Genomic DNA, 15696 nt, shown 5'->3' on the forward strand with positions numbered 1-15696 from the left:
ATAAAAATGCTTTATTTTAGAAATATTTTTATTTTCCTCTGGTATAACAAACTACAGATTTGCGGAAAAGTAATATCGAACTATAATTGTAAAGATATGAGTTTCATTTCACTGGAAAAATGATTCAAATCTTCAGATTCAGCACCATTTCTAATGAGACTAAAATGTGTGTTCACATTCAATGTTGTCCAAAAGTACTTCTCAGAGTACTTGGATCAATTTTTTCACTGGAATAAAAACCGTTTAGAAAAGTTGTGAGGACCAGACGAGAGAGTCTAGGTGAGAAGAGGGTGTCACTTTGCTTGAAGGTCTGATAGATCTGTGCTAGATGGAATGACCAGGGTTTCTAAATGTTTGCACCCAGCTGTAGCATTGAATGCAGCTAGGGATCCTCACAAAAGAGGACTTGAGCAGCTTCAGTTATAAACCATAGACAAAAATATTTTACAAACTAGTAAAACACTAAAGACTTTATAACTTGTTAGAACAACGGAGTACTAATGGACTGGTACGACTGAACTGGAGCTGGTGCAGGAACCCTTTTCAATCTTTCACTCAATCTTTGTCCCATCCCTTTCTCTACTCACAGTAATGTCTTCTGTTTTCTCTGACCCCTGGTTCCTCCCCTCTCCTGGCTTTCCCTCTCTCTCTCTCTCCATCCCTCTCTCACACACTCTCCTGAGATCTGCGGTACTCAAACACGCTGCCTCTCTCTGGGAAGGTCTCGCTTGTGCGCTGGCGCTTGGCCTGGGGCGTCCCGTAGCCGGCCTCCTCCTCACTGCCGTAGCCCCCTCCCCCGGGCGTGTACAGGCAGAACATATCCTGAGAGAGAGAGAGGGGTTGGTGAGCTGTGTATTTCAATGAAAGACGCCCCAATATTTTGGTGTTTGGTGCCTCGTGTAGCAACGGCTCATGGTTAGTGAGAGGACCGATTCTTACATGAAGCTCATACAAACCACACGCATCCAAGACGCATGGTGAACCCACACAAACAAAGCCGATACGTACATAGACTATACACACGACACGCTTGCTCACCCCTGGCTCCAGAGTCACGGTGGTCTTGGCCCCCAGGTTGAGAATCCTCCCATCGGCTCTGTGGAGCTGGTTCAGCCCTGATGCTCCACACCCCCCCCCTGAAGAGGAGAGAGACAGGGCGGTGAGGACATGCTATATCAAGTGAGAGCATCTGAGACAGTTTCTCTCAGCCTGGTGTACCAAGGTTTTATAGAAAAGGTCAAAGGTCATAAAGGAGAAGTTACCTTTGAGGCCGTAGGGTCGTGTGGAGCGTCTCTCCGTCAGCACAGACAGAACCACCTTGTCTCTGAACAGGAGTTTGCGGACAACCCCGTCTCCACCGCAGTACTCCCCGGCGCCCCCAGAACATGGCCGTAGGGAGAACTGCTCCAGAATCACAGGGTACCTGAGCCGTAGGGGAACACAGGGCAGAACCAGCGGGAGGCAGATCTGCTTTTTAGTTACGTTTTACATTTGATTAAAGGGGAATACATAATCTGAGGAGAAATGTGCAAGGGTATTGGAATGTGGTATTGGGATGTAAATGATCACACGCGTCACACAAGGAAATATGTTTTTTTTCTATCAGTGTGAAAAGCACAGATATCAATGAGAGAACAGGTGTTGATTTTCGTTGGCCCACCTCTTCTCCAGAATCTCCGGGTCAGTGATGCGTGTGTTGGTCATGTGACTGTGGACACCACTCCGCCCGTTCCACCCCGGACCCGCGCCGGCTCCCCCGGCAACGGTCTCATAGTAACCGCTCTTCTCGCTGCCGAACGACACGTTGTTCATACAGCCCTGATAGAGGGAGGAAGAACAAAGAGAAAACACAAGGGGATCGACACGCGTTCCAATGTTAAAAGAAAACAGCAGAGGATGAACTGGCTTTCTGTTCTCTCCGACCTGTGAGGCCGCACAGACTTCAAACGCGCGGAAGATGACGTCCACCACCCTCTGGGACGTCAGCACATTCCCGCCCACCACAGCTGCATTCTGGGAAGGCTGCAGGATGGAGCCTGGGGGGATGATGACCTTGATAGGCGTGAGACAACCCTGAAAAACAAAACGCGTGTTTAAACATTTCACCAGTGTCTTTGTGTGTGGGATAGCTCTCAGAGCACTGTACTGCAGAGAACAGCATTGTATGGCACCATAAAATACATTGCTGTGGACTAATATTTCTTATATAAAAAAACATGAACCCTGTATGGAAAATGTCACATTGTAATAGCCAACAATGACAACCAGAGGTCAGTAAATCCCACATATCTTCTGAACCATGGTCTATTCTGTATCCAGCGTGTCTGCCGTCTCACCTGGTTGAGGGGGATATCCTGGCCCACCATGCAGCGCAAGCAGTAGATGAGGGCTGAGAAGGTGATGGCCCGGGGAGCGTTACAGTTGCCCCACACCTCTGTGCCAGTCCCAGTGAAGTCAAACACAGCACTGCCCTGAAACCCAGCATGGATGGAGAGAGAGACACTCGATCATTTGCATTTCATTCGTTGTCATATACATTTACTGATGATGCTTGAAACCAAAAATGTAAGGTTATGACAGTCAACCATGTGAGGGTACACCGTCTCCACCTACCTCGTCCTTGTTGATCTGGACCCGCAGTCTGATTGGTGTTCCGTCGTCCATGAAATCCTCCGCTTCCACATCTAGGGAGCCGGTCTGCTGCAGCCGGCGACGAGCAAAATCTTTCAGCATGTCCCTGACTGCCAGTTCTGCGTTGCTCTGAAAGCCGCACATTCCCCCACACGCACACACACGCATTTAATTCAAGTGCACTGTCCAACTCTTGATGAAATGTGACATGGTCAAAGAAAACACAACCGCCTCTCACTGAGTTACATAAGCTACAATACCCCTCACGACTAACCCCCCCCAACCCCACCCTCCACACACACACACACACACACCGGAGTCGAGTCTCTCTCCTCACCTGGATGTAGCCCATGTAAGCCTGCACCACGGTCAGTCCGTAGTTGTCAATCAACTCCCCCACCAGCTGACTGCCCCTCTGATTGGCCGCCACCTGAGCCCGCAGGTCCGACAAGTTGTCATGGAGATTGCGTGTCCCCGAGCAGTCTGGGTACTGAGCCGGAGCCATGAGGGCCTCAGTTACAGCTGTCGGGGGGAGGGAGGGAGAGACAGGCCATTCTGTATGAGTGAGCTTCTATGGACATTTCTCCCTTCAATTCCAGAACTGTGTATTGCAGGGTATTTTAAACCAGTCTCCAAAGCTTGGTTACACCTCTTAGGTCCAACCATGTTATTCACTGTGAAAGTAAACCCCCCAAATCAACCCATAGAATCCCAATCCCTGTTCACAGGATACGACACAACGAAGTGGCCAAATGCACCCACTTCCCTTCCTCTCTTCCCTCCTTCATGATCGTGTCCTCACCCTCCTCTTGGAAGACTCCCCCGGTGACCAGTTTGAAGGAGGTGAAGACGGCCCCCTCCTGCTGCAGGGTGGTGGAGTGTGGGGGCATGGAGCCTGGAGTGATGCCCCCGATGTCAGCATGGTGCCCCCTGCTGGCCACGAAGAACACCGGCCCACTCACACCTCTCCTAAACACCTGGCGTGATGCAGGTATGGAGGGGTGGAGCGATGGAGGGGCGGAAAAGAAAGGGGTGAGACAAATGAGGAAGCAAAGAGACCGGCAGAAAGTTATATAAAAAAGATATATATATCTATAGAGAGAGAGAGGACGGAATCAAAAGTAGATCAAAGAAAGAAAGTGAAAGAGGTAAAAAAAGAAAAGAAAAGACATGACAGAAATATGGAGGACACGAACAGGCAAAAGGAGGCAAAGCCCTGATGGGGCGCAGCGCGGACGGGCGCGAGGCGAGGGTTGCACGGCGTGAGGGCTGACTCACGGGGGTGATGACGGTCAGATCCGGCAGGTGGCTCCCCCCGGCACACGGGTGGTTGCTGAGGATCACGTCCCCCTCCCGCAGAGTCCCCCCCAGAGACTTGATCTGGAGGACAGACGGAGACAAGCAAAGGAATGTGAAGAGAAAGTGTGATCATGAAGGGAGCGATCGGAACTTCCAGACTAACACGCGCACGGTACTCACGGTGCACCCACCTGGTACTGCACGGTCTCCTGCATGGCCCCTAAATGGACGGGGATGTGGGGTGCGTTGGATACGAGTCCCCCGTCTGGGCCAAAGACGGCGCAGGAGAAATCGAGGCGCTCCTTGATGTTGGTGGAGATGGAGGTGCGCTGAAGCACTCGACCCATCTGCTCTGTGGGAGGGAGAGGGAACCGAGCGTCTCAGTACAGATAGGAACTCCCAGCATGAGACATTGTCCCCTGTCTCTGTTCTGTCCGCAGGTTTCAGTTATGAATCCTGAGGCTTTTTCTGCCCTTCCCTGCCTTCCCTCCCCGCCTCGTTCTATTCCTTTGCTCTCCTCCTTTTCACATCGCAGCATCTAGCTTAGGGCTTAATACGAACCTAACTTAGGGCTACCGTACTTTCCCTCCCAGACTCTTCTCATCCCTTCATCCTGATCTTCCTCTCCACCCCATTCCCTCCCCTTCTCTTTCCTACTTCCTATCCAACTCTCCACTTCCCTCTCTTCCCCTCGTCTTCTCCCTCCAGCTGACCTGCGATGCTCATGAAGCGGTGGGAGAAGATGGAGAGCTGCACGGTGTTGAGCTCTGTGCCCAGGGCGCAGTGGGGGTCGGAGCCCACCGTGATGCGCACGTCCCCCCCTGCCGTCAGCTGAGCCACGCAGCTGGGCTCCACCAGGATGGTGCTGCAAGGGGAGGCAAAACCAACGGACTCCTTCAATATAACCTCAAGTTTGAAAGTCAATAAAAAACATTTGTGCTCCTGGATTTTTGTTTTATGTTCAACTTATGTATAAGGAACCCCTTATACTTACTAGAAAAGTAACAGAAGAGATCATTGGTGGTGACAAAATGTATGCAATGTAATGAAATATCTTGATAGCAAAACATTAACTTTGTTTTGTCTTGATTTGTTTTGAGTAGTGTGAATTATTCAGCCACTTAAATACACACAAGTCATAGGTCAATGTTTGCAATGTAAATATTTCCCAATGAACTCAAGTGTAGCCTTTTACTAATGATAGAGGTTACCATGGAGACACCTACCTGTTCTTGTCGATGATGATGGCTGGTCCCTGGATGCTGCAGTCGCATGGCAACTCCTCCCACAGGTAGACGCTGGTGTCCAGGTAACCGTCCTCAAAGTAACACTTGGTCACCTTGGCAGCGGAGTAAAAAACACACTTGAGGGATAGTTTTCTACCCGCTGGCCGCCGGACCAGACATGACGTTAATATGTCAGAAAAGTGACACAATATCGGGGATGAATAGTCTATATTTACTGTGCTTGGCACCCTTGAGTGTGTAACTGACCCAAGTTATGGTAGGCCATTTATCAACTCACAAACCAATTCATTTGTCTGTATTTTCTGTGAAACATTCGAAAACTACAAATGTTCTCTCAGTCCTAAAAAATAGGGAAAGAAACTGGCAAAGGGGGTGAAGTGGGTTTTATCTGTGTGCCGTGTCGTACCGTGGTGGGCTTGGTGTGGCCGTGTGCAGACTTGGCCGTGGTCATGGATCTAATGCCTGACTTCCCAGAACCCCTCACTCTGATGTCATCCACCATTATGGGCCGCTCTGGGATGGTGAAGCCAAACTCCTTCAAGTAGCTGAAGAGGAGGGAGGCAGAGAGAGAGAGACAGAGAGAGAGAGGCACAGGAGTTCTTTTACACACTTTTACAGTCATTAGACCTTATTTGGATGCAGAGAAATGTATAAATAGAGTAAAAAATTGTTTTACTTCGGAGCACCACAGAGACAGTCAGCTCTGTCATAACGTACAGACCGATCAACAGCTACCTGGTCCTGCCTATACTCACCGTTTAGTGAAAGCACTGCGGAAGTCACCAGAGCGACAGGACTTGGAGTTGCTAGGGTAACCGGTGGCCGTCACCATGAGAGCGCAGTCAGTTCCTTCGTAGCGCAGGTGGAGGAACACCTCAGTGCTGATCTGCGATCTGAAAGAGACGTAAAGATGAGAGATGAGAGTGTGAGAGAGACATATATGTATATGTGTAAGAGTGTACTGCAGAGTGAGTGTGCGTCTATAAGAGTGTACTGCAGTGTGTGTGTGTATAGGAGTGTACTGCAGAGTGTGTGTGTATAGGAGTGTACTGCAGTGTGTGTGTATAGGAGTGTACTGCAGTGTGTGTGTATAGGAGTGTACTGCAGAGTGTGTGTGTATAGGAGTGTACTGCAGAGTGTGTGTGTATAGGAGTGTACTGCAGAGTGTGTGTGTATAGGAGTGTAGTGTACTGCAGAGTGTGTGTGTGTGTCTGACCCGCTGAAGCCCCGGTCCTGCAGGGTGTGCCGGCAGCGTTGGGAGAGCTGCTCCACCCGGCGGTCCAGGTCGGAGAAGGAGCGCTGCTCGTACTGGAGGGAGCACGGCTCCTGCACCTCCTCCACCATGTCAGCCAGGGCCAAGCCGTAGGCCGACAACACACCGCTGTACCTGCATGTGCACACACAAACACATACACACACACACACACACACACACACATAAACACACATTCTGGTGGTTATATGGAGAATAGAACACACTGACACAGCGTCAACAGTACAGTACAGTCCTAACTGTCAGGTGACAGTTTGTCTGACTGTCCTTCTCTGCGGTCCTTTCATTTGTCTTTGACAATGTCACTTTGTAACATTGTTGACTGCGGAAGCAGTGCACTCACTGAGGGGAAATTAGATCCGTTTGAATCCAGACCACCATAACAAAATAACCTCAGTGTTTGGCTTTAAAAAGACTCAGAATTGCAGATCATGAAAAAATGGTCTCCCCTGCTCTCTTTCCCAGACTTCTTAACAGTCATGTACTGAACAGACACATGACACAAAGACAGCAGTTCATAGACATACACAGCATTAAAAAAAAACATAATAAATTACCAAATGTCGTTAAGGCAACGGAACATTCTGGACACCTGCCTCGGATGCCATAAGTCACTAAACAAGAACAGAACAGCCCACTGCCAAGCGCCCTGAGAGTCACATATCACAGGAGGCTCTGTGGTAACAACTGTGCCCGACACGCATGCCACCCTCTCAAGCATGTCAACGTCTTTCTGCAGGAACACCTGTGGTTCACATGTACAGTATGCACGGCAAACACACGTGTCCTCTCACGCACGCCCACGTGGGTTACAGAGCTCACTTGTGTATGAAGACGCTCTTCATCCCTAAGGCCCGCGCGATGGCGCAGGCATGCTGGCCGCCCGCTCCACCGAAACAAGCCAACACATGTTGGGACGTATCGTGCCCCTTGGCCTGCAGACAGAGAGAGAGAGAGAGAGAGAGAGAGAGAGAGAGAAGGGGAGAGAATGGGAGAGAATGAAAAAGAGAATGGGGGGGAGAGATGGAGGGTAATAATAACAATTAGATGCTTAAACTACTCAAATGAATGGTGTAGTATGGTGAGTCTATTTATTTTTGCTACAAGGAATCCTAGAAGGAAGCCAGAATCTCATTACCTGGGTCAGGGCCCTGATTGGACGACACATGGCCTCGTTTGCCACACGGACAAAACCCATGGCAACCTCCTCCACGCTCATCTCAGATTTGCTGCCCTGGGTTTTGCCGTAGTTGGAATTGGCAGCCCCATTGGTGCTGGCCTGCGACTGGCTGGTGGACAGGAAGTGATTGATCTCGCGGGTGAGCTGGCGGAAGTGCCTCATGGTGTCTTCGGTGGAGAGCGGCTCGTCTTCTCCAGGGCCAAAGATCCGGGGGAAGTAGGAGGGCAGCAGGCGGCCCAGAGCCAGGTTAGCATCTGTGACCGTCAGAGGGCCACCTGAGGAAAAAACAGCCAAAATAATGGTGTCTTAGACTTCTACATTCACTAACTTAACACCTAAATACCTATAGGTGTATTGATGTATTAACGTCTTAATGAAGATTTGAAAAGGCTTCTCAGTTTTCGTAGTTGTTGTACTGTGCAATGGTGTCATAGTGTGGTTCACAGTTGATTTCCATCATAGGTGGAATCACATCAGGAGTAGTTACAGAGTCTAGTAGGAAGAGTTTAAGCTACAGTTCAAGCTACTCAACTGGAGCCCTGTGTGTGCGTGTGTGTGTGTGTGCAGAGCTGAACTAAAATCACAACTGAGACTTGGAGTTGTGCCACATAACTCACACAAGGAGAGCAAAAAGGGGAAGAGAACAGCTCAGGGCTTGGGGTATTATGTCAATTTGATTGAGTGGAATGGATTAAAGACATGTTTAAATATCCGGGGGGGGGGGGGGGGGGGGGGGGAGTAAAGAGGGAGCCCCGGTAAAAAAATGGTGGGCCACAAATGTGTTCAGAGGATAAAAGGTCAAGCTTTCAGAAAAGGGCAAGACAGGCCTGTGGGAAACTCTGTGGGAATGTGTTATCTAACAGGCCTGTATGAACGGAGGGAGGGAGGAGGGAGGGAGAGGGGGGGGGGGAGGAGGAAAGAGAGGAGGAGGGAGGGAGAGGGAGGGAGAGGGGGGGCAGGAGGAAAGAGAGGAGGAGGGAGGGCTTCTATCCTAACTAAGAGAGAGCGAGGAGGTGAGGGTGGGAAGGAGGGAGAAAGAAGGCAGAGGGCTGTCTTACCCTTCCTGTAGCAGGCTGGACCTGGATGGGCACCAGCAGACTCCGGCCCCACCACAAACATACCTGACCTGGAGGGAGAGGAGGGGGCGTTCTACTATGTCAGTTATTTATTGTTTTTGAAAGTTTCTGAAACTGCGCTAGGTAAGGCAGTGCTGATGATTAATGATTGAACAAGGAATACAAAGGTGCAGAAACTACTATGTAAAACCCCATTTGAGTAACAGATACATAAATATACAGCAAAAGGCAACCCTACGTCAGTCGATTTGAAGAGAACTAAAGCCAGCTCCAAAAATAAAACACAAAAACTTGGCTTGGCTCTTTGGTTATATATATCGTCCCCAGGCCTCCTGACCTGAAGAAGAGGCGGGACCCTCCTCCAGCCGCCACCGTGTTGATGTCCAGCTGAGGGGCCTGCAGGGTGACGCCGGCCGTGGTGGCCTCGAACACGTGCTCGTACTGTCCGGCGTAGCGGCTCACGTCCGTGGACGTCCCTGCAAGGGGGGGGGGGGACGACCACACGGCAATGTTATTTTTTTCCCACCGTAATGATCGTTTGAATATTGAGGCAAGGTCCAGACTTGTCGATTGTTTATGCATGTGGGTTGATTCTGGTGTTATTTTTGTAGATACAAAATACGTCCGTTTACCCAAATGCTCATTGTTCTTCTCAGCTCTCACTTTTACCTGGCTGGTATCTATGCCCTGGCCTGGTCTCTTCACATGAGCTCGCATCTCTCTCTCCCAACCTCACCTTCACACCTCCAGTCTGACCTCCAGCCAATACAGCCTACTTCCTCTACAACCCCTGCACCCCCTCCCCCCACCCTCGCATCCTAATTGTCTTCCTATTCTCTTCCTTCCTCTTCTATTGTGACCCCCCTCTCAGTCTCCACCCCCCCCCCCCCCCCATCTGTCCCCTTCCTGTCCTCCTCCTCACCCCCCATGTCGAAGCCAATCACGGGCTTCTCCTCCGTCTGGCTGTAGGAGGTGACGGCGTAGCCGACCACGCCCCCCGCCGGCCCCGACAGCACCGCCCGCGAGCCGCAGAACTGCTCCATGGGAGTCAGCCCTCCGTCCGACTGCATGAAGAGCACGTTCACGCCCTGGGAGGGGTTGAGGGGGTGGATGTGTGTTATGGTTTTGTGTGTGTGTGTGTCTCTAAGGATACACACTATGAGCTTGGCATATTTGAATTCAATATACATAACATTAAAAAAAATCCAAAAGACACAATTCTTTTGTCCTTCTCTGCCATCCCTTATCGTTTTACAACACACACACTGACTAAGAGACAGACAAGAGAGACAGAAAATGATTGACGCTGACCTTCAGTGCGTCCCTGAAGCCCGAGGTGAAGCCCTTCAGGTACTGGTGGATCTTGGGCGTGAGGTAGGCGTCGGCGCACACGGTGTACCCGCGTGGCACGGCCCTCACCATGGGCATGACCTCGCTGGACAGGGACACCTGGGAGAAGCCCAGCTTGCGTGCCAGCGAGCCCACCGCCTTCTCGTGGGCTGACCACCTGGGGGTGTACATACAGGATGTGTCATCCATGGCCTTGGTTTTATGTGAGACATGGAGAAAAAAAATACAAAAGACTTCTCTTCCTTTTCCTCTGGGAGGTGATTTATCTGATGGCTGCATGGGTGAAAGCTGCTGCAGCTGCCACCAATCCAGACACATGAGACTATTGATGTATCAGAGGAAAGGAAGGAAGGAAGGTACGAAAGAAGGAAGATAACAGTAAACTGAGCCATACTAGTTGGGAGGGTATTGTGTCTGGGTTATTTAGAGGGCTTTTCTGTGCACTCCCTGCCTTAGAAAGGCATGTGTGTTCTTGCTATCAGACTACTTTGATAAAAGCTTCACATTGAGAGAAACAAACTGAAGCCAGGTCAACAGATAATAGGTTAAAGACCAGACATGACTTGCAGAAACGAATGGCAATGAAATTCAAGTAAAGACAGCAGGAGAGAAAACAGCAGGCTGTATCCTAGTTGTTCGTGAACATTAGGCCACATAGAGTACAGCTCACACTGATCCAACAACACACACACACTAAAAGACATACAAACACACAAAACACACACAGTAAAACACGCACACTGACACCAAATAACTGACACCACAGGGACCCAGGCAGACAGACACACACACACACACACACAAGCACAATAAGAACCCTGGCCCCCGTGTGTGTGTGTGTGTGCTTCTCTGCCTGTGGGATTGATGCATGTGTTCGAATGGTTCTCTGGTGTCAGATTGCATGTGTTTTCATGAAATAGTGCTGGGCTACAGTGTGTTAGTGTGTGTTAGTGCTAGGCTACAGTATACTAGTGTGTGTTAGTGCTGGGCAACAGTGTGGTAGTGCTGGGCTACAGTGTGTTAGTGCTGGGCTACAGTGTGTTAGTGCTGGGCTACAGTGTGGTAGTGTTGGGCTACAGTGTGGTAGTGTTGGGCTACAGTGTGTTAGTGCTGGGCTACAGTGTGGTAGTGTTGGGCTACAGTGTGGTAGTGTTGGGCTACAGTGTGTTAGTGCTGGGCTACAGTGTGGTAGTGCTGGGCTACAGTGTGGTAGTGTTGGGCTACAGTGTGGTAGTGTTGGGCTACAATGTGGTAGTGCTGGGCTACAGTGTGTTAGTCCAGCCCTGTACTAACGGGCTGTACTAACGTGTAGGAGTGCAGGAGCAGCACTGCCAGGCTGGTGATGCCACGTGACAGGACGCCTCTCAGGTCCCTCTCCACACGCTGCAGGTCCAGCTCCTGCAGCACCTCCAGGGAGTCCCCTGTGCTGCCTGACACACACACACACACAAGCAAACAGGGTGAGGTCAACGCTTAGGTGTGTCAAGGCGTATGCAGGGTTTCTGTGTATTTGAATGACGCAAATGATTAACCTGATCTGTTACTCCTCAAACCCATAAACTTTGCTTGCAAAACTTATTTTAGGGATTTGGAAAAATTAATCAGTGGTGGACAATCTTTGTTCTGTCAGAATCCTTGCCTAGCCACAGATGGCAGAAGATGTCATTTATAGTCACTAGTGTGTTACGGCATGTGTGGAATATATTTGTATACTTTCATATTCATCCATAGTTAGTTAGGTCAATAATCCGTTATTGACTAGGGCCTCTGACCACTTCATGGTCATGTTTATCATGTGTTACCTGTGACAATGCGCTTGGGTTCTTTTCTTGGTAGATGACAACCCTCTTGCTTAAGGATGACTCTTTCATCCACCTCTATCACCTCTTCATACAGCACCTCAGGCACAGACACTTCCTGTTTACACAAACACCCACACACACACACACCCACACACACACACACACATACACACGTAGGGTTAGGATAGGTTGCATGATGCATAAACGTCTGACACCCATTATATTATAGCAGTATAACGTATTATTTTATAAAAAAATAAACAAATCAGCACTTCATGGATCTGTGTGTGTACAGCAATAATGTACTGATATCAAGTTATTCTAGTTCGCATTTACTGTGCACAAGAATACCAACGTTTATTTCTTGTGTTCCGTTTGCCTAAAGTCAGCATATTGATGAAAGGCCACGGCATCATAGCAGGGACAGGAGAAGACTGTTGTGCAAAAATCACAAATGTCACAACAGTGATATGGATAAGCTCTTGTGGATAACGCACATCTCTATCAGCGGTGACATTCTCAACAGTGGACCACAAGAGCTGGCATCTTATCAGACCTCTGACCCCAAGTTGCAATGGACACTTTACAGGTGGACCTATCTGAACACAACATCCTATTTGGGCCAATCTGGTAAGATAGTAGTGTCTTGCAAACGGTTACAAGACCTTGGTTGCCAACATGTGTCAGTATGCGCACTAGTATGTGCGTGTGCTTGCATACATGTGTGAGACACAGAGACAATTTGTTTAGGATATGTGTCTTATAAGGGAACACACTGTGCTATATGGATCCAGTACTTGTAAACTCCTGTAGCAATGCCTGACAGGCACACCTGTCCACAGTAAAGGAATGTAAAGCTGAATGTCAGTGTGTGTGTGTGTGTATGAATGTAAGCCAAACATGATTTAAGGAAAGTGCAGCTGTGTTAACCAAGACAGACGTACCAATGGGCTCAAACCTAGTCCAGATGTGTCCCAGACTCTAGTTACAACCCAAACACAGACGCATGAGGGTGGACAGGCCCATGTTGTTTGAAGTAACACAGACAAATGTGAAACTATGGATGCTGTTACATACATATACTGTATATACTGTACATATTATTTTATATATATATATGTATATTTGCATTAAATCGGCTTACTTAGCATTTAAGAACTATTTTACAGAAACCACCTAACCCCTAGGGCAGTTTTGGGGGGGTTTATTAAATCATATTTGATATGTTAAGTAAAACAGCCCAGCATTTAAGGTAAGATTATTTGAGAGTAGTTATCTCAAATATTAAAATGTTGTATTTTTTTCATGCAACACAGGTGGCTGGGTCTATCCATTCACCTCAGAGGCAACCAAAACACTTGCAGGGATAAGTGGCTAGTGGGCACACAAAATTATTGCATGACATCAGCCCACTGCCCACTGTCTGCCCTGGGGCTTTGAAACTGCGAGGCCTTTTTAGTTTAGAGACCTCACTTAGCTGTATCAATACCCGATCTGTTGTGTCTGTACTCAGCATCAGTGTCATGCAGACAGGGGTGGGGGCGATGAGGCCACCTCGTCTCAACCAGCCCAAACAAAAGGTCTTCACAGCAAGGGGCCTCCATTGTGCTTTGGTTCCTCCCCTGTAGCATCATAACCCCCCTCCCCTTCCCTCCCCCCTCCCCTCTACACACACACACACTTGCCAGAAACAATCAAAGCGTCAGCACTGACCAAATCAAAAAGCTTTGGCCGGGCCTGGGTGCCGATGTGCAGCAGATCCCGGAAGCCCTTGGTGACCAGGAGAGCGGTCCTCTCCCCTTGCCTCTCCAACAGCGCATTGGTTGCCACCGTGGTACCCATCCGTATCCAACCAATCAGAGAGGTGTCCACAGGCTGCTCCCGGAGAAAGGTCCGGCCGGTTTCCTGTGGACAGGAGAGTTCACTCCATTGGTTTTGATCAACAAAATGTTATTTAATGGTCGCATCCTGCGCTATCCTCACATTTGAAAACAAACCGACGCCCCTACTCAGAGAAGCCCCAGTCTCACCTGCCTCCCTCTCAGAGAAGCCCCAGTCTCACCTGCCTCCCTCTCAGAGAAGCCCCAGTCTCACCTGCCTCCACTCTCAGAGAAGCCCCAGTCTCACCTGCCTCCCTCTCAGAGAAGCCCCAGACTCACCTGCCTCCCCTCTCAGAGAAGCCCCAGTCTCACCTGCCTCCCTCTCAGAAAAGCCCCAGACTCACCTGCCTCCCCTCTCAGAGAAGCCCCAGTCTCACCTGCCTCCCTCTCAGAGAAGCCCCAGACTCACCTGCCTCCCCTCTCAGAGAAGCCCCAGTCTCACCAGCCTCCCTTCTCAGATAAGCCCCAGTCTCACCTCCTCCAGGACTCTGCGGATCCCTTCGGTAGGAGCGTCCTCGTAGTTCTGGGGGTCGTGGGACAGCAGCTTGAGCACTCTCTCCCGACCGTCCGGGAGCCTGGCGAACACGTCCGTGAACGTGCCGCCGCGGTCTATGGAAAAGTCGAATTTCCCCTTTGTTTCTGCCATCCTGAAGAGATGAATATGACTGAAGCTGGTGGAGAGAGAGAGAGAGGTTAAAGAGATTTAGGACTATAGTTGGTGAAATACATAAGCTGCATGCTTTTCCCTAGACTTGTAAAGAGGATCTGACATACAAGGTCCACATGAACAAATGAATGTAATAATGTATGCTGCAATTGGAATTTTGAAGCAAGACTTGAAGCTTAACATTATAGCATTAGACAAGTTAAGCAATGTTTAAAGCAGAGGTAAAATAACGCGTAGAGGTAAGCTACGTCAAAAAGATCTATCAGATATTATCTCAGATCAAGCAGATACAAAAACTGGTTGACATGAGACATTGTCTTGCACCCATTCAAAAAACGATACAACCAAGGATAAGGCTGTGCGTGCATGTGCATTTAGCGTGGTGTTTTCCGTGAAATCAAGACGTCAATTTACTGTCCGGAGGAAGAGCCTACAAACTACTGACTGGTCAGGACATGGCCGTCGCGATTCAGCACCTGGTCATCGGTGATGCGCTCATACATCTACTATATCCCGCCATGCCAAACCCTTCAAATGTGTGATTGTCTGGAGTGTATCGACACCTTTATCGTAGGAAGTCAGATGGTGAACTAGCAGTTTGGTTAATTCATGAGAACATATTGTACAAAACGAGGCTATTACTAACTGGGTTTATTGTGAACAGAAAGCGGTTAACGGGTCCAATTGACGGATGATCTCTTACCGGTATCGTCGGTGCACTTGCTGCTCTGCTGATCTAGTCTCTGATAATCTGGTGGTCTACCGTGTGGTAAATCCTCTTCTGTCAATTCGGGAGTCTCTCTGCAGTCTCCTCCCTCTCTCAACTCGACTACTTCGTCGCCAAAGTCGAAGCGTTTTGTCAAATACTTTACTCCACCCCTCACTACAAATACCACAGAAGCAGTAACAACAGGCAGATGGTCTCTGGCCAGCGGTACTTACAGTGACGTGTCCACCCTAAATTACACGAGGGTGAACAAAACACAAATTTAACTTCCATCCAGCAAGTAAAGGGTGACGCTCGGTTGATATACGGACAGTAGACCAGATATGCGCAGAGGAATAATACATTTAATTGTATAGCCTACAGCAAATGCATTGTTACATTCTGTGCAAGTGACTTTAACAATTCATATGCCACTCTGATCAGACTACGACTTGTTATCCATTGTGTCTATATTAAGTTTTCTCCCAGTTCATAGACAACTGGTATAAATGCTACTTTTCAACGGGATTAGAGCCGTTTGATTCTGCAGCACAGTATACAGGGCCATCTAGTGGCTCTTTTACC

At 49.1% G+C, this 15696-nt stretch overlaps 1 protein-coding gene across 1 annotated transcript; it reads right to left on the reverse strand.

Moving 5' to 3' along the window:
* Positions 1 to 19: 19 nt before the first annotated feature.
* oplah (5-oxoprolinase, ATP-hydrolysing) lies at positions 20 to 15316 on the reverse strand. Its single transcript, XM_047024206.1, has 27 exons — positions 15109 to 15316; positions 14214 to 14409; positions 13572 to 13763; positions 11859 to 11973; positions 11363 to 11486; positions 10018 to 10213; positions 9629 to 9794; positions 9044 to 9182; positions 8689 to 8756; positions 7589 to 7905; positions 7273 to 7385; positions 6394 to 6564; positions 5933 to 6070; positions 5584 to 5722; positions 5157 to 5269; positions 4644 to 4795; positions 4122 to 4282; positions 3910 to 4011; positions 3434 to 3608; positions 2969 to 3153; positions 2614 to 2760; positions 2337 to 2471; positions 1924 to 2073; positions 1661 to 1818; positions 1263 to 1423; positions 1039 to 1136; positions 20 to 822 (listed from the first exon to the last, which is right to left on the reverse strand). Exons 2-27 carry the CDS (start codon positions 14382 to 14384, stop codon positions 667 to 669), a joined length of 3942 nt encoding a protein of 1313 aa, XP_046880162.1. The 5' UTR covers positions 14385 to 14409; positions 15109 to 15316; the 3' UTR covers positions 20 to 666.
* Positions 15317 to 15696: the final 380 nt, after the last annotated feature.

Source organism: Hypomesus transpacificus, chromosome 8 (assembly GCF_021917145.1).
Source record: "Hypomesus transpacificus isolate Combined female chromosome 8, fHypTra1, whole genome shotgun sequence".
Classification (NCBI taxonomy): Eukaryota; Metazoa; Chordata; class Actinopteri; order Osmeriformes; family Osmeridae; genus Hypomesus; species Hypomesus transpacificus.